At 40.9% G+C, this 21,785-nt stretch overlaps 1 protein-coding gene across 5 annotated transcripts; it reads right to left on the minus strand.

Moving 5' to 3' along the window:
• Positions 1-13,979: 13,979 nt before the first annotated feature.
• LIG4 (DNA ligase 4) lies at positions 13,980-21,778 on the minus strand. Of its 5 annotated transcripts, XM_061435352.1 has the most exons (3): positions 21,600-21,684; positions 18,953-19,125; positions 13,980-18,214 (listed from the first exon to the last, which is right to left on the minus strand). In XM_061435352.1, the coding sequence occupies exon 3, from the start codon at positions 18,184-18,186 to the stop codon at positions 15,451-15,453; it is 2,736 nt and encodes a 911-aa protein (XP_061291336.1). In that variant the 5' UTR covers positions 18,187-18,214; positions 18,953-19,125; positions 21,600-21,684; the 3' UTR covers positions 13,980-15,450. The 5 variants fall into 5 exon arrangements, with proteins under 5 accessions (XP_061291336.1, XP_061291338.1, XP_061291340.1 ...); XM_061435354.1 differs by lacking the exons at positions 18,953-19,125; positions 21,600-21,684 and adding an exon at positions 21,690-21,778; XM_061435356.1 differs by lacking the exon at positions 18,953-19,125 and having other exon boundaries at positions 13,980-18,134; positions 21,600-21,680.
• Between the last annotated feature and the right edge of the window lie 7 nt (positions 21,779-21,785).

A 21,785-nucleotide genomic window follows, 5' to 3' on the forward strand; every position in this document is an offset into this window, starting at 1 on the left:
TTTTCCAGGCAAGAGTACTGGAGTGGGGTGCCATTGCTTTCTCCAGAAGAGTGCTGTAGTACATAATATTTAATCAATTAATGATAGGAGTTCACTATATAAAGTACAAGTGGAGTGGGAAAAATCCCCTCAAAATAGAGGTAAAGGATTACATTTCCCCCAAAGACCCATTAAGATTACTATGACTCTAGATCACATAGAGTGCCTAAGTAACAATCCTTTTTTTTCTTTTTTTATTGAGGCTAGAAACACAGTAGGAGTTCAGAGAAAAGAGAATTTAGAGAAGGCCGCTGTGAGTGAAAATGTTGCCTTCCATTTGGTGTACTGCTGGCCAGTCGATCAGTTGTGTCCTACCCTTTGCCACCCCATGGAGTGCAGCCCGCCAGGCTCCTCCGTCCATGGGATTTCCCAGGCAAGAATGCTGGAGTGGGCTGCCACGCCCTCCTCCAGGGGACTTTCCTGATCCAGGGATTGAACCCTCTTCGCCTGTATTGGCAGGCTGGTTTTTTACCACTGAGCCACCAGGGAAATTCTTATTCTGATTCGCTGTACTACAAAATCAGGTCTTTGTTTAAAGAACTTTAAAAATGTGTATGCAGGGCTCATTCTCATAATATTCTACACTTTCTACTCTATTTCATAGTCAGTCACCCTCTCCCATCAGCAGAAGGGCTGGAGGGCAGGTCTACAGGCCCTATTTGCTATCAGCAAGATCACCAATGAATTAGAATCAGATTGTACCCAACAATTTACAACTAGAATGAAACATATCTCCTTTTTTCCATTAGTAAAAACTTGTGAAATAAGGAAGGAATCATTAAAACGGAATCTTAAAAATTACATCAGCCAAGAGAAAAAAATGGGCGTATCTTATGAATTTTGCCAGGAGAGAAAAATAAGACTTCAGATTTCAGTGTTCAGTTTCATTTTTCACTGTCTCACTTTTTTTTTTTCAAATTCATATGAATTTAATTTTCCTGGAACCTTCCCCTTGGTACAAAAGTACTAAAAATCCAGAAAAACACAAAGACAAGAAAGCACTCATAATTCTCTCATTTACATTGAATTCATATTCAAATTTTGTTATATGATCACAGGTTATATTTTTTCCATGCAAGTTTTTTTTTTATTTGCATACTGTTTATATCCTTTTGCAGGCTTCCCTTGTGGCTCAGCTGGTAAAGAATCCACCTGCCATGTGGGATACCTGGGTTCAATCCCTGGGTTAGGAAGATCCCCTGGAGAAGGGAAAGGCTACCCCACTCCAGTATTCTGGTCTGGAGAATTCCAGGCACTGTATACTCCATGGGGTCACAAAGAGTCGGATACGAAGGAGCGACTTTCACTTCACTATACCGTTCTGCACACATTGCATGCTCTGAAATCTTCTTACTCAAAAATTTAAGAGCTGTATTATGTCATTATATGAAGCTCTTTATTTGACTTAACCATTTAGATTCTTCCCCAATGTTTTCTATTGCAAACAGTATTGTGGTGAGTACCCTTGCATACATGTCTCTCCATACACAGAATTTCATTGTAAAGAGTGATGCTAACCATGAGGGCTTCACTGATGGCTCAAGCAGCAAAGAATCTGCCTGTAATGCAGGATACTTGGGTTTGATCCCTGGGTCAGGAGGATCCCCTGGAGAAGGGAATGGCTACCTACTCTAGCATTCTTGCTGGGAGAATTCATGAAAAATGTAACCCCCACATTCTTACTATGTTAAAATAAATGAATATGATTAAAATTATGCATATCATCTCCACCTCTCCCATCAGGTATTTGATGGCAACTGATGATTAGCAACTGCTCCTACAGTGATCTCATTTACACTAATTAACAAAATCAAATAAGGTTGAAATTTATTGTCCTGCTCAGTGAATCATGAGTCTGGCAGCTGCTCCTACCAAGGCTGGCATTGGAGCCTGGTTGTAACAGATTGTCTGAAAAAGTATTTTGCTGATTATCTTCTAATGAATTTATTCTTAGGAGACAATAGTATGAGAAATACATCAAGAGATTTCTCTACTGAAAAAAATTGAAGCTAATTTTACATGAGGATTTCCTATACAAAAGAGGAAGCTCCTTCAAATAATCAGCTTACACTGATGGAAACCAGGAAGCTCTGGTTTTATGTTACCATGGGCTGAGGTACCATCATTTATTTAATCAAACTTCTGTCATATTATTCTCTCTTCTTCATCATAGTATAATTTTACAGTAACTATGCTATGCTGATAAATATATGTTTTTGTATATGTGTAACAACTTCTGAAAGATAAATCTCTGAAAATTCACTCACTTGGCCAGACTATAAATACATTTAAAATTTTGTTAGCTATTTTCATTCAGAGTACCAATATATACATGATAGAAATATTTGCATCAAAAAAAGCATGAAGAATATCTATTTTCCTCACATTTTTAACAACAAAATACTTTCAAAGTTTTGGTTTGCAAATCAGATGGCAAGAAGAAAAATACTTTAGTTTGTCATTGTTATGGATGAGGAGGATATATTTTTATAAATTTAAAAACACTGTGTTTTGTTATAAGTATATTTTTATGTTTTTGAACAGTTTTTCACATACTTCTATTTGTTATTTTTTTTATCTAGTTGATAGCCTTTCTTATCAGAGCTCTTTATGTAATAAAGGAAAGTCATGTTTCTGCTATTTTGTTACAAATACTTTTGTTACAAATACTTGTGTCACCTCCTTTGATATTTGGCATTTACCACAGAGTGTTTTTACAAATTATATTCATTAAATTTAGCAATCTTCTTCTCTGGCTTCTATTTTTGTTTTTGTTTTCAGTACTTAAAACACCCTTCTCCTAAATTTGTATTATTTGCATGGCTTCCTTTTACTTTCATCTATCTGTTTATTTGAGATGTATTTAAACAATGAGAGAGGCTTTGTTTCCTAGATGATTAACAGTTGTCTCCAAGCTACTTATTAAATCATTCATGGTTTCCCTCCTTGACATAAAGCATCACCTTTATAAGACACTCAAGTTCTCATATGCATCCATCGGAATTCAGCAAAACCAAACAGCTCAGAATTCTTTACCCCAGTAGGTAGCCAACAAAGACTTTATCCAGGCTGAGGCTGAGTTAAAGAGAGCACTGTTATTTAAATCTAGAGGTTAGATTCTATCTCCTAACAATAAAATGGTCACATTAGGTAAAATTGAGAGCTATACTGAAATTTAAAGGCATTCATCCCATCAAAGGGTAAAATTATATTTATAGGACATGATTTCCACTTCATACCTAGAGAAAAAACACAATTGTATTATACTCTTTCTTGATTTCTTTTAGGTTTTTGCAAATCATTTTATTGTGTTCATTTTATCAGACCCAATCCAAATTACACAGTGACTCGTGGGCCAGAGAAAATCAGTTTATAAATACAGACAGTAGAATTTTTCTATAAATCCGTTTTGTTCTTTATAATTATTAAAGTTGTACTGTGGACTCTTGCTAATTCCCTGCCCCCACACATACAGTGTTGTAAAACTGGGAGAAATGTACTCTGATTTAGCAAACATACCCCAGAGAAAAACCTATAGTTTTCTTGATCTTAATGAGCCAATTTATATACACTTATATCCCAGCCATCGAAAATTGGCTCAGGTCCTGATTCCTATCTTTTTCATTATAAACACTCCAACTTATCAAAAAGCAGGCAGTGTCTCTCGGGCCTCTGAGGCTTGGCTGGGGTCCTGAACACAGAGGGTCATGGGATGGTCTTCCAGACTGGCAATTAATAATAAATAGCATTTGCAGAGTACTTCACATCTTCAAAGGACTTCGCAAACAGTAATTAACCCACATTCTAACACTTTTAAAGGAAGAACCAGGAATTGGCTTTCGGTTTATGAATGAGAAACCAGCTTCCAATGAAGCTGTGGTTACGCACGGTCTTTTGGAGTTACAAGGAATGTCAGGGCTTCTTTCCTTACATTTCAGGCGAATCGTTCTCAGCCTCACCGTTACTGACATTTTGGTCTGGATCATTACCTCAGGAGGGGAGCTTTTCTGCTTCTTGTAGGATATTTAACAGCATCCTTGACCTCTGACCCCTTGAGGCCAGTCATACCACCCAAGTCCTGACAAATCAAAAGCTCTACAAGTGTTGACAAACCCCTGGTGGGCAAAAGTCACTCCCAGCTTCTATGATTTGCAACTGCCACTTTGTAGGAGAAAGGGCCAAAAAAAGACTGGTAATGCCGTTACAGGGTTCCTGGTACAAATGAGTTTTTTCTCCAATTCACATTCTGTTGTTACGTGAATCACAGTACCTCTGCACCTATTGCTTTTCCTCCTCATTTATATACAAAAATAATAACTGATGAGATAGAGCCTTCTAAATATAGTTCTAATACGAACTCACATGTGTGTGCGCACACACACACACACAGTCCTCATAACAACTGCATAAACCAGGTACCACCACTGCCCTACTTTACACAAGAGGAATCGTGGACACAGAAAGGTTGCCGAACTTGTCTAAGTCGGTGAAAAGAGTGTTAGTCGCTCAGTCACGTCTGACTCTTTGTGGCCCCATGGACTGTAGCCCACCAGGTTCCTCCGTCCATGGAGTTGTCCAGGCAAGATTCCCTTCTCCAGGGGATCTTCCTGACCCAGGGATCAAACTAGGGTGGCCTCCTGCATTGCAGATGGATTCTTCACCATCTGAGCTACCAGGGAAGCCCCTAGGCAGGTAAGCCTAGGTTCAACTCAGGCACTTTTCTTCCAGGGTCTGCGCTGTCGATGACTGAGCTATACCTGGATATATGTTGTATGTGCTTTTTTTTTTTTTTCCCCAGCAATGAGTTTTGCAGAAGTGGAAACTGTTCAGTAAGTGTCAGCATAAAGTCTCTAAAAAACAACAGTGGTGATATGAATAAGGAAAACAAAGTCTCAAGAAAAGCACTGGGGCAGCTGGGCCGATGTATATTTGTAAATAAGTATATGGTGAATCACTTGATAAACACAAGACACACTGAAGCATAAAAGACTCACAAAGCATGATTCATATCCTCAAGGAGCCAATCCAGAATATGATATCAGATAAAAGGATTACAAGGCAGAAGATTATAAGGAATACCTCAAATTCTAAATTCCTGGGTGGTAGGGAGATTTATTATGCTGAAGGCACTAGGGTAGATCGTCTGGCAAAAACGTCATGTGAGCTGTGACTCATACTTTGCCAACAAAGGTCCGTCTAGTCAAGGCTATGGTTTTTCCAGTGGTCATGTATGGATTCGAGAGTTGGACTGTGAAGAAAGCTAAGTGCCGAAGAATTGATGTTTTTGAGCTGTGATGTTGGAGAAGACTCTTGAGAGTCCCTTGGACTGCAAGGAGATCCAACCAGTCCATTCTGAAGGAGATCAGTCCTGGGTGTTCTTTGGAAGGACTGATGCTAAAGCTGAATCTCCAGTACTTTGGCCACCTCATGTGAAGAGTTGACTCATTGGAAAAGACTCTGATGCTGGGAGGGATTGGGGGCAAGAGGAGAAGAGGACAACAGAGGATGAGATGGCTGGATGCCATCACTGACTCGATGGACATGAATTTGGGTGAACTCTGGGAGTTGGTGATGGACAGGGAGGCCTGGCGTGCTGCAATTCATGGGGTCGCAGAGTCGGACACAACTGAATGACTGAACTGAACTGAGGATTTGAAATTTGAGGAATGAGGCCCTCAGAGGACATTTCAGATGGAAAAGATGAGATAGTCATAAAGTTGAAAGGATGAAGTGTAATAAGTCAGTTTGGTTGGAACTGGCTAAGCAGAGAGAGATAAGATTGAAAAATTATCAGTTTGGTAATAGGTAATCACTATTGGATAATTTGGTAATAGATAATTAGGCAGGTAATAAATGGGCTTCCCAGGTGGTTCAGTGGTAAAGAATCCATCCACCAATACAGGAGATGCAGGTTCAACCCCTGGTCTGGGAAGATTCCCTAGAGAAGGGAATGGCTATCCACTCCAGTATTCTTGCTTGGGAAATCCCATGGACAGATGAGCTGGCGGGCTACCGTCCATGGGGTCACAAAAGTCAGACATGCCTGCACGACTAAGCACGCACAATGAATGTACCACAGTCTGTCTGAACTTTTCCTACTACCAAGCAAAGGAACGGGAACGAGGAAGAATCTCTTCAGCGCTTCATGTGAACTAAGCACTGGTGAGCACTTTGACATACATTACCGTCTTTAATCACTCAAGGGTCTCAGAGAGAACAGGATGAGAAGAGCTATTGGTTTCAACTGCTGAGTTTTCAACTGGAGACTCAACTGGGAAAGCATCTGCTTCCCTGTGCTCATGGTTCAGTTTTTACAGCTATAGGATCCATCACAGCTTTTGTCTATGAAAGGCAGAAAGAAGAGAGAAAAGAGAGACAAAGAGGCTGGGGTGAGCCTGCTACTAAGATGGAGACTTCTACAGTGCGGGGTAGTTATGGAATACCACCCATCACCTCGTACTATTCTACTGATGAAGCAGCAAATCACGGTCCTGCCTTCCATCAAGTGGAAGGGATTCCGTTGCTGTTGTTACTGAGTTTCTAAATCCTATGCGACTCCTTTGTGACCCCATGGACTGTAGCCCGTGAGGCTTCTCTGTCTATGGGATTTCGAGGATGGAAACACAAAGAGGCAGAGACCATGGGGACCACCTTAAAGTCTGCCCACCATAGTCCATCCTCTGACCCTCAAAGATTTACTTCCCTCCCATATGCAAAGTAATTTGCACCCTGCCAAGCTGTGCAAGAGTCTCATCCCATTATAATATCAGCAAAGTACAAAACTCTTTGTCTACATCAGGATCAGGTGCGAATGAGGTCTCCGGTATAAAGCTCTCCATCTATGGATGGGCAAAACAGAAGACACAAATGATCTGCCCCCATACACCCAGCACACCGTGGTCGGAGTGACCAGGAACGAGAGCTGGACACATTGCCCTTCAGCAGGGAGGAGAAATGCAAGACAGAGAGGAGCCTCTGTCCACAGCAGTTGTGAACTGCAGCCAGGCTTGGAGTTTCTGGATTTGTTTCCAAAGCTTGGGAATGATTCTCTGTGGCTCTTGGCTCCACTCTCTGGGCTCGTGGTTCTGCCCTCTGACTCATCCTTTTTTCATGAAAGAAAGCATATGTTTGCTGTTGAGTAGTCTTCTGAGACTGTGTCCTGCCAGCAGAACTTGGGTGTTTTCCCTCGGTCTCTTTTCATTTTATACTCTCTCGGTCCCTTCCAGGCTAAGCTGGCAGTGTGTTTGCTGAGATAATTTTTTCAGGAACCCTGTGGATCTCCTGAGGGGGGTTCACAGTGGGGTTCACTCCTCTGGACAAAAGTCACACAACAGGGCAAGACGAGACCTTCTGTCTTTTGGCCTCCTTCTGAGATGGCTCAGAGACAAACACGACATCAAACCTACTCTGGGTCGTGGGTATACTAACAGGATGATGGAGAGGACCTGAGAGAAGGTCTTCAAAGAACCACTTGGTGCACATCTGATCTTTACATATTTCTGAGGTCTCAGCAAAGTTTCCGCAGTCAGACCTTCAGTTTTTACTGTGTGTGATACTTTTGAAGCAATGTCTTCATTTCAATAGCTTTGCTATCTAGAGGCTGAGAATTTTCAAAATCATCAAACTACGTTTTCTTTCACAGGCAGAAAAATGTTTTTGTTTGAATCCTTTTGCATTTTCCTATGCTGCTGCTACTGCTGCTAAGTCGCTTCAGTCATGTCCGACTCTGTGCGACCCCATAGACGGCAGCCCATCAGGCTCCCCCATCCCTGGGATTCTCCAGGCAAGAACACTGGAGTGGGTTGCCATTTCCTTCTCCAGTGCATGAAAGTGAAAAGTGAAAGTGAAGTTGCTCAATCATGTCCGACTCCTAGCGACCCCATGGACTATAGCCTACCAGGCTCCTCCATCCATGGGATTTTCCAGGTAAGAGTACTGGAGTGGGGTGCCATTGCCTTCTCCGCATTTTCCTATAAGCAGCAATAAACCAGGGGGCACCTCGGGCACTTTGCTTGTGAATCGCCTTTACTATGTAACCAAGGTTGTCACCTACACACTTTTCACATAATGTCAGGAGTGAAAGGGAAAGTGTTAGTCACTCAGTTCAGTGAGTCACTTGTGTCTGACTCTTTGTGACCCCATGAACCGCTGCACACCAGGCCTCCCTGTTCACCAACTCCTGGAGTTTACCCAAACTCACGTCCATTGAGTTGGTGATGCCATCCAATCATCTCATCCTCTGTCGTCCCCTTCTCCTCCGGCCTTCAATCTTTCCCAGCATCAGGGTCTTTTCCAATGAGTTAGTTCTTTGCATCAGGTGGCCAAAGTATTGGAATTTCACCTTCAGGATCAGTCCTTCCAATGAATATTCAGGACTGATTTCCTTTAGGATGGACTGGTTGGATCTCCTTGCAGTCCAAGGGACTCTCAAGAGTCTTCTCCAACACCACAGTTTAAAAGCATCAATTCTTTGGCGCTCAGCTTTCTTTATAGTCCAACTCTCATATCCATACATGACTACTGGAAAAACCATAGCCTTGACTGATGGACCTTTGTTGGCAAAGTAATGTCTCTGCTTTTTAATATGCTATCTAGGTTGGGCATAGCTTTTCTTCCAGGGAGCAAGTGTCTTTTAATTTCATGGCTTCAGTCAGCATCTGCAGTGATTTTGGAGCCCCGAAAAATAAAGTAACTTACTATTTCCACTGTTTCCCCATCTATTCGCCATGCAGTGATGGGAACGGATATCATGATCTCAGTTTTCTGAATGCTGAGTTTTAAGCCAGCTTTTTCACTCTCCTCTTTCACTTACATCAAGAGGCTCTTTAGTTCTTCTTTGCTTTCTGCCATAAGAGTGGCAGATATCATCTGCATATCTGAGGTTATTGATATTTCTCCTGGCAATCTTGGTTCCAGCTTGTGCTTCATCCAGTCCAGCATTTCTCATGATGTACTCTGCATATAAGTTAAATAAGCAGGGTGACAATATACAGCCTTGACGTACTCCATTCCCTATTTGGAACCAGTCTGTGTTCCATGTCCAGTTCTAACTGTCGCTTCTTGACCTGCATACAGATTTCTCAAGTGGCAGGTCAGGTAGCCTGGTATTCCCATCTCTTTCAGAATTTTCCACAGTTAGTTATGATCCACACAGTCAAAGGTTTTGGCATAGTCAATAAAGCAGAAGTAGATGTTTTTCTGAATCTCTCTTGCTTTTTCAATGACCCAGCAGATGTTGGCAATTTGATCTATGGTTCCTCTGCCTTTTCTGAATCCAGCTTGAACATCTGGAAGTTCACGGTTCATGTATTGCTGAAGCTTGGCTTGGAGAATTTTGAGCATTACTTTGCTAGCGTGTGAGATGAGTGCAATTGTGTGGTAGTTTGAATGTTCTTTGGCATTGCCTTTCTTTGAGATTGGAATGAAAACTGACCTTTTCCAGTCCTCTGCCCACTGCTGAGTTTTCCAGATTTGCTGGCATATTAAGTGCAGCACTTTCACAGCATCATCTTTCAGGATTTGAAATAGCTCAACTGGAATTCCATCACCTCCACTAGCTTTGTTCGTAGTGATGCTTCCTAAGACCTACTGGACTTCACATTCTAGAATGTCTGGCTCTAGGTGGGTGATCATACCATCGTGATTATCTGGGTTATGAAATTTTTTTGTACAGTTCTTCTGTGTATTCTTGCCACCTCTTCTTAATATCTCCTCCTTCTGTTAGGTCTATACTGTTTCTGTCCTTTACTGAGCCCATCTTTGCCTGAAATGTTCCCTTGGTATCTCTAATTTTCCTGAAGAGATCTCTAGTCTTTCCCATTTTATTGTTTTCCTCTGTTTCTTTGCATTGATCAGCAAAGAAGGCTTTCTTATCTCTCCTTGCTATTCTTCAGAACTCTACATTCAGATGCTTCTATCTTTCCTTTTCTCCTTTGCTTTTCACTTCTCTTCTTTTCACAACTATTTAGATTACATAAAAATTAGGGAATGCAGAGTGTTGAGTGGTATTTTTGGTCTTAAGTATTATGATACATTTTGCAAGAACTTGAAGGCCTGGATTATCCTCAGAATTCAATTTACTTTGATTTCTTGAAAGGGCACGCCTTCAAGTTGGCAGTAGCTGCCCGATTCCTTAATGAACAAGTAGAAGCATCTAAGGAACATAGTGCCATTTAGTAAGACTATCAGGAGCTTTGACAATTTTACAGTCATCAGTCGAAACTGATTAACAGGGACTTCCCTGGTGGTCCAGTGGTTAGGACTCTGTACTTCTGCAGCAGGGGGCATGAGTTCGATCCCTTGTTGGGGGATTTGGGGAACCAAGATCCCACAAGCTGCATGGCACAACCAAAAAAAAAAGGAAAAAGAACAAACAAAAAAACTGATTACCAAAATTTTAGGTACTGATATTCTTGAGATCTCATGAGCGTCAGTTCATCTGTCTTATCCCATAACAGGAAGTACACTAACTCTACAAAACAACACCTGCTATTATTTGAGCAATAAGCCTGTGCCAGACTAATGTTGGTCTTCCCTTGTGGCTCAGCTGGTGAAGAACCCACCTGCAATGTGGGAGACCTGGGTTCGATCCCTGGGTTGGGAAGATCCCCTGGAGAAGGGAAAGGCTACCCACTCCAGTATTCTGGCCTGGAGAACTCCATGGACTGTCTATAGTCCATGGGGTCGCAGAGTGGGACACGACCAAGTAACTTTCACTTTCACTTTGAGAGTAATGTTAATGCTTTGTGTCTTCAGTCTCCATACTTCTTAGTTGTCCATTTTTGGATGAGATTAATTCCCCTGAATGTTTGGAAGAACCTGTAGTCAAGAGTAACTTCTCATTTCACAGAACTCTCACTGCCCTTTTCCAAAACACAGTGACTTGCTTCCTGAAAATGTTGGCTATTTCATTCCCCACTTTCATTTAGACCTTGGATTTCTTGTCTCTATTATCCCTAGCTTGCCTTTTTTTTTTTTTTTTTTAACCCAACCCCAGTAGTTTATTTCCAGTCCTGGAAGGACTGACGGTGGCTCAAACTTGAGCACTGGTCTAGACGGTGCCTTTGGGTCTGGGTGGGGCTCCTTTTCCTCTCCTGCTGCTGTCTTGGACAAAACCCCTCCCGGTTTCAGGGTGTTCCGTCTGGTCCTCTGTGCTTTTCAATAAACATCTGCTGATTATCTGTGTAGTTTCTGGGTTTCTCAGGGCCCTGAGAGGCCCATATGATCCTTCTTTTTCATTCAAATATTAATCCCACTGAGACTTGTAGTTCACCTGTTTACCCTTACCTCTTGCACATTTAGATTTTTGGGGACACCTCATTACCTGGTCCTGTCATAAATGTTGTCCTTGGGTGTTTTGTTATTATCTAGCTGTTCCATCTGGGTTTTATGTGCTAATTTGTAAGAGATGCAAAAACCATTGTTAGTGCCATCATCATCCCCAAATTTCCAAAGCTACTGGTTTTTTAAAGCATTCATGTTTAAGAAGTCTGTTTTTACTTATTTTTACTTCCTTGACAAAGAATGCAGTAGAATTTCTATACCAATTTTGTATTGCTCTTTAATCAATTAACAGAGTTACACGACCTAACATATTAATATTGGCTCATCCTCATATTCATGGGCTTCCCTGGTGGCTGTTAGAAAAGAATCCACCTCAATGCAGGAGACCTGGGTTTGATCCCTGGGCTGGGAAGATCCCCTGGAGGAGGATGTGGCAACCCACTCCAGTGTTCTTTCCTAGAGAATTGCCCCATGGAGGAGGGAGCCTCCAGAGAAGCCTGGCAGGCTACAGTCCACCACGGGGCTGCAGAGTCAGACAGGACTGAGACACTCAGAGCAACTCAGCACATATTCATGGGAACTGCCTACTACTTGGAAATATTTTACTGCTCTTCTTTTTGCAATATTTACTTTCTGAAAGAAGTGTTGTTGAACCATTTTGTCTGTATGTAACTATACAGTCAACTACGTTTTTAGTATTTAGTAACTATCTAACTACGATTTACAGAGTAGAATGTATAAATCTCAAGTTCAGAAGCTTTGGAGGATGTGCACGTCCATGTAACTGCAGCACAATGACATATCATCTTTCCATCACTCTAGAAAGCTCCCTTTGCTCACCTCCAGTCAATCTACCTACTTGGGAGGATTCTGTCTTTACAAAGTCAGGGAATGCAGAACCAACAGGCCATCTCAAGTCACTGGACATTATTAGTGATGGTGACTCAGTACTTTTGACCAGGGAAGTAATATGAAATGACTTGCATGTTTAAAAGTAAAAATTCTGTTTGGGAGAAGAGATTGTAGTGAAGTGTACAAGGAAAAAGGCCAATTAAGAGGTCATTCTTAAGTCCAGTAGGTCAAACAGGGTAGACTACAGTAATCACTATGCAGTGAAGAGATGTAGACTAGTTACTGTAAGTTGTTAAGGGGTGAGGTGTAGACTATGGTTACCCTAAGTGGTGAATCTGTTTGGAGGCTGGATCCAACAAGATATGCTATGCACTGAAGCTATGAGAGCAGACGGGGAGTCAGGGATGAAGCTACTTGAGCAGCCTGGTGAGTAGACATACAATTTAGTGAAGTGGGGAACTGTGTGGATGAGGTCTAGTTTGCTTATTTTATAAAGCAGAACCAGACCCACAGACTTGGAGAATGATTTTAAGATTGCCACAGGGAAGACTTAGGGTAAGGGGCAGACTGGGAGTTTGGGATGTACACACTTGGACATGTACACACTGCTTTACTTAAAACAGATAACCAACAAAGATCTGCTGTATAGCACAGGAAATTCTGCCCAACACTTTATAATAACCTAAATGAGAAAAGAATCTGAAAAAGAATGAACAAATATATATATGCAACGGAGTCACTTTGCTGTACACCCAAAACTGACACAACATTGTTAATCAGCTATGCTTCAATACAAAATTTTTTTAAAAAGATGTTTGAGAAATCAAGAAGTCTACTATGAAATATCATTAGATGAAATTATGTGATCTAAGGTTGCTTCAAAATAATTCAGAGGTCTGTAAATATGAAAAAGATTGATAATTGCTAATTGTTGAGAATGGGTCCTATGCACATACAGGTTCATTATGTCAGCCTCCTTGATGCATTTACCATTTTCTTCTATGAGTAAAAAAAAGAATAGTTATGGTTGGACAGGTTGAGAGGGCCAAATGACTTCATGTGATGCTATGTAAATGGTCAGATATGTGAACTCAAGCAAAGAAACTGGGACTAAAGAAATGTGGGAGTCGTTAGTGCATTTAAAGCCACTGGGCAGGATTCAAACACTTGTGGACTGAAAAGAGGGAGAACAGGTCTAGAAACTGAACTCTCCAGCATTTAAAGATGAGGAGACTCTAGAAAGGCATTCTTGCCAGAGTTTCACAGTGTGTCTCAAATCACTGAAAATACATAACTTGGAATCAGCAATTCCATTCCTAATAATGTAAACAATTTACTGCAACGTACAAGAAAGAAGTACAGGTGACACGGTGAAGTAACCTGGAGACCAGTGAGGCCCAGGTCCAGCACGTCACAGACCAGTCAGTGGAACAAGGTGCAGCAACCGGTACGGCTTAGTGACCGGACATATGCTCATCATTACTGAGAAAAGCTAATCATATAAAGCATGATAGCCTATTTTACACTTGTTGACACTGAAAATATGTATTTTGTACTTTCCTTATCATCAATAGTGTAAAATAGTAGATATTATCATCTTTGGTGGTAAAATTGTGTCCTTTTCTCTTCACTACACATATTTTGCAATTTTTCTCAATAGACATTGGGTAAAACTATACAAATTTAAAATTTTTAATAAAGCTCATTTAGTAATATGAAACACAAAGGCTCTTCAACAGGAACTGACTTAAATCAAAATGACATTGATGCCTTAATGTCTACTTGACTGAAATAACAATTATGAATTTTTTAAAATAAATATAAATTATTTTAATAGCACATTAAATATTTTATTTAAGTTAAGAAATACAACAAAATAACATACATTTGTTCCTCTGTTTGAATAAAATAACTATTTACAAACAATCTACACACAGTTTCTCAAGTACCAAATTCCAAGTATTTAACTGATGTCATGAAACATATTTTTCAAAATGTACAGGCTGCATTCCAAAATCTGGTATATTTTGGTTTTACATATTTGGTATATAAATCCAGATGTAATATATTTATATTTACACATACTATACACTTTAAATAATCTAAGAAAAAATAAGTCATTTTTAAAAAATCAAAGCAATTTACTTCTCTGTAGAGAAAGTTACAACACACACACCATTCTGATACCTTTTCAATGGGCCATACGTAGGAAAACCACTCTTTGCCGAATACTATTTATACTGAAGTACAAATTCATATAAAAATATTTTCTTTAAAATATGCTCTATTTTAGAAAAAAAATTAAGTGTAGGCCAAGTACATTTAAAATTGCAAGAGATTTAAAAAATCAAACTGATCTAAGTTTTTAGACCATTACTCAATCTCCCCTGATTTAGCTAATAACATCATTAACAAGGTGCTTTTAAAGTGGTGCAATGCTAAAGAATCTGCCTGCCAATGCAGGGGATGCAGGAGACATGGGTTCAATCCCTTGGTTGGGAAGACTCCTTGGAGGAAATGGCAACCCACTCCAATAGTCTTGCCTGGAAAATCCCATGGACAGAGAAGTCTGGCAGGCTACAGTCCATGGGGCTGTTAAGACTCGAACATGACTGAGCACACACATTAACAAGGCATTTTATTCATGAGCCTGACCTTAACCTTAAAAAATAAATTTGTTCACATTTCACACTTAAAAGTGGAATTTTAGCCTTCAACTCAAAAAGACACATTTACAAATCCAAATGTGCCAACAATATTTTTCTTGCAATGCTTTTATTAGACAAAAGCCATTATTAAAAATTTTATTCGACTTCAGAAAATCCTGTTTAGGTCACTACTTTTAATGAATCTAAAAGCTTCTATTTTATTAATATGAGTTAAAATTTTATATTTGTATAAGGAGATTGTAATGGTAAACTTTTAATTTCATCTTGGTCATAAAAATAATGAAATACTTACTATACTGCTAAAAATTTTTCTTTCTTGACATTGGGCCACTGGGTGTCTTTTCACCATTTGTATTTCTTGATAAACAATCCACTTTTTTCTTTTAAGTGTTTTCCTTGTATACATGAGTATCTTTTTTCTTATTATTAAAAGCTCTATAAAGATACAGGAAAAAAAATAAAGTTATGATGACCGTCTGTATCTAGTAATACTTTTTAAGCACAGATTTTTAAAAGATGAAGATAAAACATGGTTTAACATTTTATCATGATAATCTGTTGCAATGAGTCGGTCAGATCTGAGGCTTGCCTCACTAGAAAGCTAGCTTCAAACCAAATACCGATTTTCCTCCTGTAATTCACACTTGTCTATTGAAACAGTGACCCAACGTTCTTGTAAGATTTTAAATTTCCTCTTAAGAGTCCTTCGAATAGCTTTCAAGTCTGCAACCCGACTCTGATCCTCCCCAACAATCACGTGAGACACTCCCTCAGCTAAACAGGAAACGACTTGCGCTCCATGAAATCGAAGCTCCAAGGCTGTGATGGCTAACCTAGCTCCCTTGATTCTGGTACTTAAGTCATTGATGACAGCATACAAGTCCAAATAAACAGTGAGGTGTCTAAACATGCTAAGAGGTGCACTGGCCCAGGAATACCTGTGTTCCAAATCAGCAATCACAGGACTCATCTCCCCTGGAGTCTGCTCACCAGCGTTTTTAATTCCCAAAAACACTTCCTTCAGTTGGTGCAAATCTGTGTCGACAAAGTAACTATCCCCGTATTGGTCGTATTCCTGGGCGAAGTGCTGCTTTGTTGACGGGCACATGTGGATCATGAAGCGGGGTTGCCAGGGCACACAGCTTCTGGTCCTAAAACACTCTAGCAGCCACTCTGGCTTGACGACATCATGTTTATCTGAAGAGATGATATTCTTCACTCGAATGTTCTCAGACCCTGCGATCACACAGTACGTGTCTGGGCCTGGGTTCTGTACTATGTAACCACCCAATTCAGCAATTCTGTTCTCCAGGTCAGGCTTGGGATGGCTGCTGGTTCCACTCATGACACAAAACTCCACGTCTTCAAACACAGTAGAAACCCTGTTTACGTTAGAAAGGTTGGGAGCTTTTAGGTGCTCAATAATTCCAATGACTTTCTTCATCTTTGGGGCAGCTTTCCGCTTTTTCTCTTGTGGTTCATCATCACCACCCAAGTAAAGGTGTCTGGACGCGAGCTTTCCACAGGCTTTCCCTCGAAGTTGCTCTAAGTCCTCCAGGGATGTACATTCGTACCATTCTTTGTCTTCTCTTATCTTCTCAATCCGTGGAAAACGCAACGTGCAGCCGGTTTTATACATGTCACTGGGGACGATCTCTGTGGCCTTAACCTGAACAATGACTGAATTGCAAGGCTCGATGTAGACCTCTGGCTTCTCTGTTCCACATAGAATGTTGCTTGGTGGGGCTTTCCTATGAAAAGGCTTCCAGTGTTTGGCCAACTTCAAACCCAGGTCATACAGTTCTTTCATGGTGTAACCCGAGCCCACGCGACACAGAGTATGAAACACTGAGGGTTTTTCACCAGAAGGGGGCTTCTCTGACACAGCGCACAAAAAATGGGACATCATCCCGCCCCGGGCACCCTTCCCCCAGTAGCCCCCAATGATTAAGATGTCCAGCTCATCCATCAGTCCATTGACATACTCTGGTTTAATTTTTAACCATCCTTCACCTCTTTTATCCGGCTTGTAAATGGACAGCGGGTGTTTTACCATGATCCCCTCTTCTCTTTTATCTATCGCTTCATTCAAAGCATCAATTACTTCTTTCTTAGTATGAGCTTGTGTTTTCTGCACTATTTCTATTCTACCTGGTACAGGTGTGAAAACACTATTAAGAATTTCATACCTCTTTCTCAGGGTCTCATGTCCTAGTTTTTTATCATTAACCATCAACACATCAAAAACACAGTAACAAGTCTGCAGCTCAGAATCTTCCACCATTCTTTTAATATCAAACTTATTCCCCTTTTGCATAAAAGTTTGTGTGTTAGGGTTGTAGGCCATCATCTCACCATCGAGGATACAGTTCAGCACTTCTGTTTTGAATGCATTATGAATGAATGGTGTGAGGGACCCTTCCTGTGGGGAAGCACCAAACTGGTCTACATAGTTATACCCATTGCGAGAGAAGTACCGGTACACATCCCCATCCTTGTGCATCTGCATCCGCTCGCCATCCAGCTTGGTTTCGATGTAGAAACTCTGGTGTTTCATGTCCTTCTCAATTCGCTCGATATCTGCTATAGCGGCCAGCATGGGTTTAAAGGCAGAGAATAAGGTGATGGAAATGTCACTGAGTCCCACTGAAGGATCGTGTAGTTGCCTACAGACCTTCTCCAGATCTGTGGTGACATTATGCAACTCGGCAGCATCACTGTGAAAAATAGAAAATATAGTTTGCTGACTAAAGCCAAGCTTTAGGTCCTTAACAATCATCCGTATCAGCCACTTTTGTTCAAGTGCTGAACTCTGAGTTATAAGCTGAAGAACACTCTTCTTCATTAGGTCTTTCCTTTTGGCAGAATTATTGCTGGCAATGGAGTCTAAAATGTCATTTACTTGCTGAATGCTTAGGCTTCCTTTCTGTAGACACCTGGGTTTCAGTACAAAGTACGCAATCATTGCAAAGTCTCCAGCATCTCCACGGGTTCCGGTCGGTGTTCTGTAGTTCAAAAGTTTAAGGGCATCTTTTCCATCTCGAGGCAGGTTAAGCAATTCAATATAAAGCTTAGCCAGCATAGTTTCTTTGATTCCGTAGGCCATTCTCTCTCTTTCCAGCTGAGGAAGAATAAGTCTCATGGCTGGATAAAAAGAATCTGTGACATCTTTTTGGTTCTTATGAAGGGCATCGTGAAATTTTCTCCAAGAATCTAAAAATGCTTTGAAGTGTCTGATTTTTTCTGCACGCCCTTTACTTTTCTGTATTCGTTCTAAAGTCGAACATAAATCTGCAAAAGGAACATGAGACGCAACAGTTTGTGAGGTTTGTGAGGCAGCCATTGAAGCGATGGTGAATCTTCTGGTTTATCTGGTAAAGCAAAAAGAGAGTAACTTTAAAAGATAAAATTCAACTAAATATTTAATATAAAGACCTTATAGAGTGTGTGGTTTATAATAAATCTTCAGTAACATTCATTACATGAAAACAGATAATACTATAAATGATGTCTCTTTGCAACCTCTACACTGAATGATAATCAACTATTTTGCTTCAATCCCAGTTCATTTCTGGGCTCCTGAGGTCTTTTCTTGTATTGTTCTTCTTTTTCTTTCAGACCACCATTACACAGCATCAGAAACAAACTTTTTTTCTTTATTTACAAACAATTTTTCACATTTTATCTTATTTTTTTATTATAGTTGATTTATAATGCTGTGTACATTTCTGCTGTAGTGCAAAGTGATTCAATTATACATATATATGTGTGTGTGTGTGTAATTTTTTCCTATTTTTATTATGGCTTATCACAGGATATTGAATATAGTTCCCTGTGCTATACAGGAGGACCTTGTTGTTTATCCATTATATATAGGAAAAAAACTTCTTAAAATCATGTTTTTACCAAATCACTGGTTCACTGAATTGAAATTTGGCTGAACTGAACTTGTGCATAGATAATCCAGACCCCTTCCCCTCCAAATAAGCACCCTCTCCTTCCTGACAAAGTCTATGACTGTTCACTATCACTTCTTCCCTGCTCTGACAAGTCACACTGGCAGCCAAAGCCCAAATCAAAATACTCTCCCCATAAAATTCTCACTTTACCTATCTCTCAACTCTAGCATCACAGTTCGTACAGTTTCACAAATGTGAATTCATCAGCACAGGTTTTTGGCTCATATTCTCATGCCAGTAATCCTCCAGCCACCTGCTGAAGACGTATGGGCTAGACACTGTGCTACGGGCGAATACAGTGTGCTCTGCTTCAGGTGCACGTTCTGTAACGAAAAGAGGATGTTATGGGAATGATTATAAAGTGCTCATTGCTTTAAGAAAAATATAATAGAAGTAAAATGCCATGAGACAGAGCTCCCCACTGAAGAATCTTCTAAAATCACTGAGGGAAAAATGGGGACCTTGCTGGACTAGGGTCTAGATTATTTGTTAAAGTGGTTACCACAATAAAATTACTTCGAAGCTTTAAATATTCACGCATGTTCTATTAAAATGTATAACAGAACTATTTTAATATGGTTTAAACTATATAACACTAAAATATACTAACTTTTGCCAAAAAAGATTTAAGTAAAATGTGTACTCTAAGAATCTGAAGAATGCCTTATACTGTAGTTTCAGACACCTCAAGTAGTTCTCAAGTAGCCCAGAGAGCAGGGAGCCAGAGCTGCTTCCAGGAGTGGGGAGATCTCTTGTGGTACAGAGTCCAGGAGATTCCCCACCCTAGGAAACAAAAGGGAATACCACAATGTCAGCACAAGGCCACGTAACCTAGCAGTTGGCACAAGGAGTCAGTCACCATACCACATTTACTAAACTGTCAGTCTCTGGAAGTTAGAAATCGGTATAATTTGTACCACATAAATTGGCACATAGGAGTTCATCGGTTTGTTGAATGAATTACTGAAACGTGGAGCTGAGTTCCTGGAAAAGCACACCAGGGAAAGCCAGGAGCTGATCACACACCCACACAAACACAAGTGGTGGGGTGTTTGCTTAAAACATTCAGCAGTCATGACCACTTTGGGGAAGGTGAACAACATTCATTTGGGGGCCTATAGGGTAAAACAGCCTCCCTTCTCAAATTCCTGGCAAAGGAAACCCAACTTCTTCTACCCAGTCAGACAGGCCAGGAGAAGACCACAATGCTGAGTGTTTTATCTTTGAATATGGGAGCTGGCTTCCCCTTGCTGTCTCATTTGCACAACTGACTGCACCACCTGTTTAGATCTATTTACTGTCTCTTCTCTCAAGACCTTCTCCCTCAACCCAGCACATTATGACACACAATGCCCTGTTTACAATTCATATACAATATGTATAAAATGAAGTATGTTGAGAAACACTTTTTTGAATGCTCAAGTCTGGTGTACAGTTTCTGATCTATCTGTAGATTCTACTATGAACTCAGTTTCCCTGAGAAAGTCCCAGGCAAGGACTCAAATTATAGGAGCAGTGAGAACCACATAATGACGTAGAGCTATACATGCGTCCTAAGGCTGTCACATAGATAACAAAGATTCCAAGATTAGTATAAAATGAATACACTTTGAAAATTTTTACTTATGAAAACTGTACAAGAAGTCAAATATTAGTATTTCCACTGCTTTTTTACACACTCTTATTTTTTGGAATCTGAGCATTTTAGCTGATGTTTCTGATTTATGAAAAAGCAAAACAAACAAGTTTGTGCTTAGGGCTCAGAAGTCCAATAAATCCGAGTTAAGTGTGAAGTCTAACACTTATTAGCTGTGTGATATGACACACTGTTTAATTTCTTTACTATTTAACTTCTCTAAGTTTCCTTAAGTGTGAAGTGAGGTTGATAACTACATATAAATTAGGATGACATCTGACAATTTACATAAGATGCTTAACGTAGTACATGACATTTAATAAGCCCCTGACCAACTTCAGTACTATAATGCTTGTTGGTTCAAAAAAAAAAAAAAAACACACACACACACACTGAAAACATAAATATTACAAAGTACCAAAGCTCTTAAGAGAATGAATACAGGAATTAGTATTAATAATGACTCATCATCCATTCAACTGCTGCCTAGATCGTCGCCCTGAAGTGAAAACCAAACGAACTCCCGAGGTTTTATTCCGTGAATAAGGGAGTCAACGCTATTTCATTGCAGAGAAAGTGACTGTACAACCCTCGACAAGACAAAAGGGATTACACTTTCCACAGCACTTTGTGATATTGTGGAAAGAACCTCAGGAGAAAGAACTTAGTCGTGGGAAAAAAAAAAACAGTGTAAGAAGAGAAACTAGCATTCCCTCAGGCCAGACTCCCGTGCAAAATCACTGAAGGACCCATACTACCATCGACTGCATCCGAGGATCCCCAGTTGGCAGGGTGGGCGCCAGAATCTTGGCAATTCACGCAGCCAACACGGTTCTTGAGAGAGTCAAAGGCACCACACTCCCTCGCCCCACGTCCCAAGGGTGGGATCCTGGGCAAGCACCTTGAAGCCGAGACGCGGCTTCTAACGCAGCGCGTCGCCAGGGCATCGACGCCCCCTCAGCTGGGGACGCCGGCGGATGAACCGAAGGACCAAGAAGAAACCTGAACTCTTAAGACCACAGCGTTTGCTGGACTGAGAAGACGAGACACGGCCCCCGCCTCCTCGGCAACACTTGTCCAGCCTTCGCCTCACCTCTGGGCCCTCCCCGGAATGCGAGGTCCCTCCCCCGCCTCCGCCGTCGCACTAACCCCCTACCAGACCTGAAATCACAGGTGCGGCCACCAAACCGGAAGCAGGAGCGCGGACGGCCGCTTCCGGCAGCTGCTCCCTGCGCAGGCGCAGTCGCTTACCTGCGGACGGGGCCGTCCCGACTGAATAGGGATGCTGTGCGCATGCGCCGTCTGCACCTGCGGAGTCCAGAGGCTGTGATGTCAGGGGGACGATGT

This window comes from Bos javanicus, chromosome 12 (genome assembly GCF_032452875.1).
Source record: "Bos javanicus breed banteng chromosome 12, ARS-OSU_banteng_1.0, whole genome shotgun sequence".
In the NCBI taxonomy this organism is placed as follows: domain Eukaryota; kingdom Metazoa; phylum Chordata; class Mammalia; order Artiodactyla; family Bovidae; genus Bos; species Bos javanicus.

Bases quoted from the DNA above. Each gene is read 5' to 3' on its own strand.
- LIG4 (XM_061435354.1), bottom strand. From the start codon at position 18,186: ATGGCTGCCTCACAAACCTCACAAACTGTTGCGTCTCATGTTCCTTTT.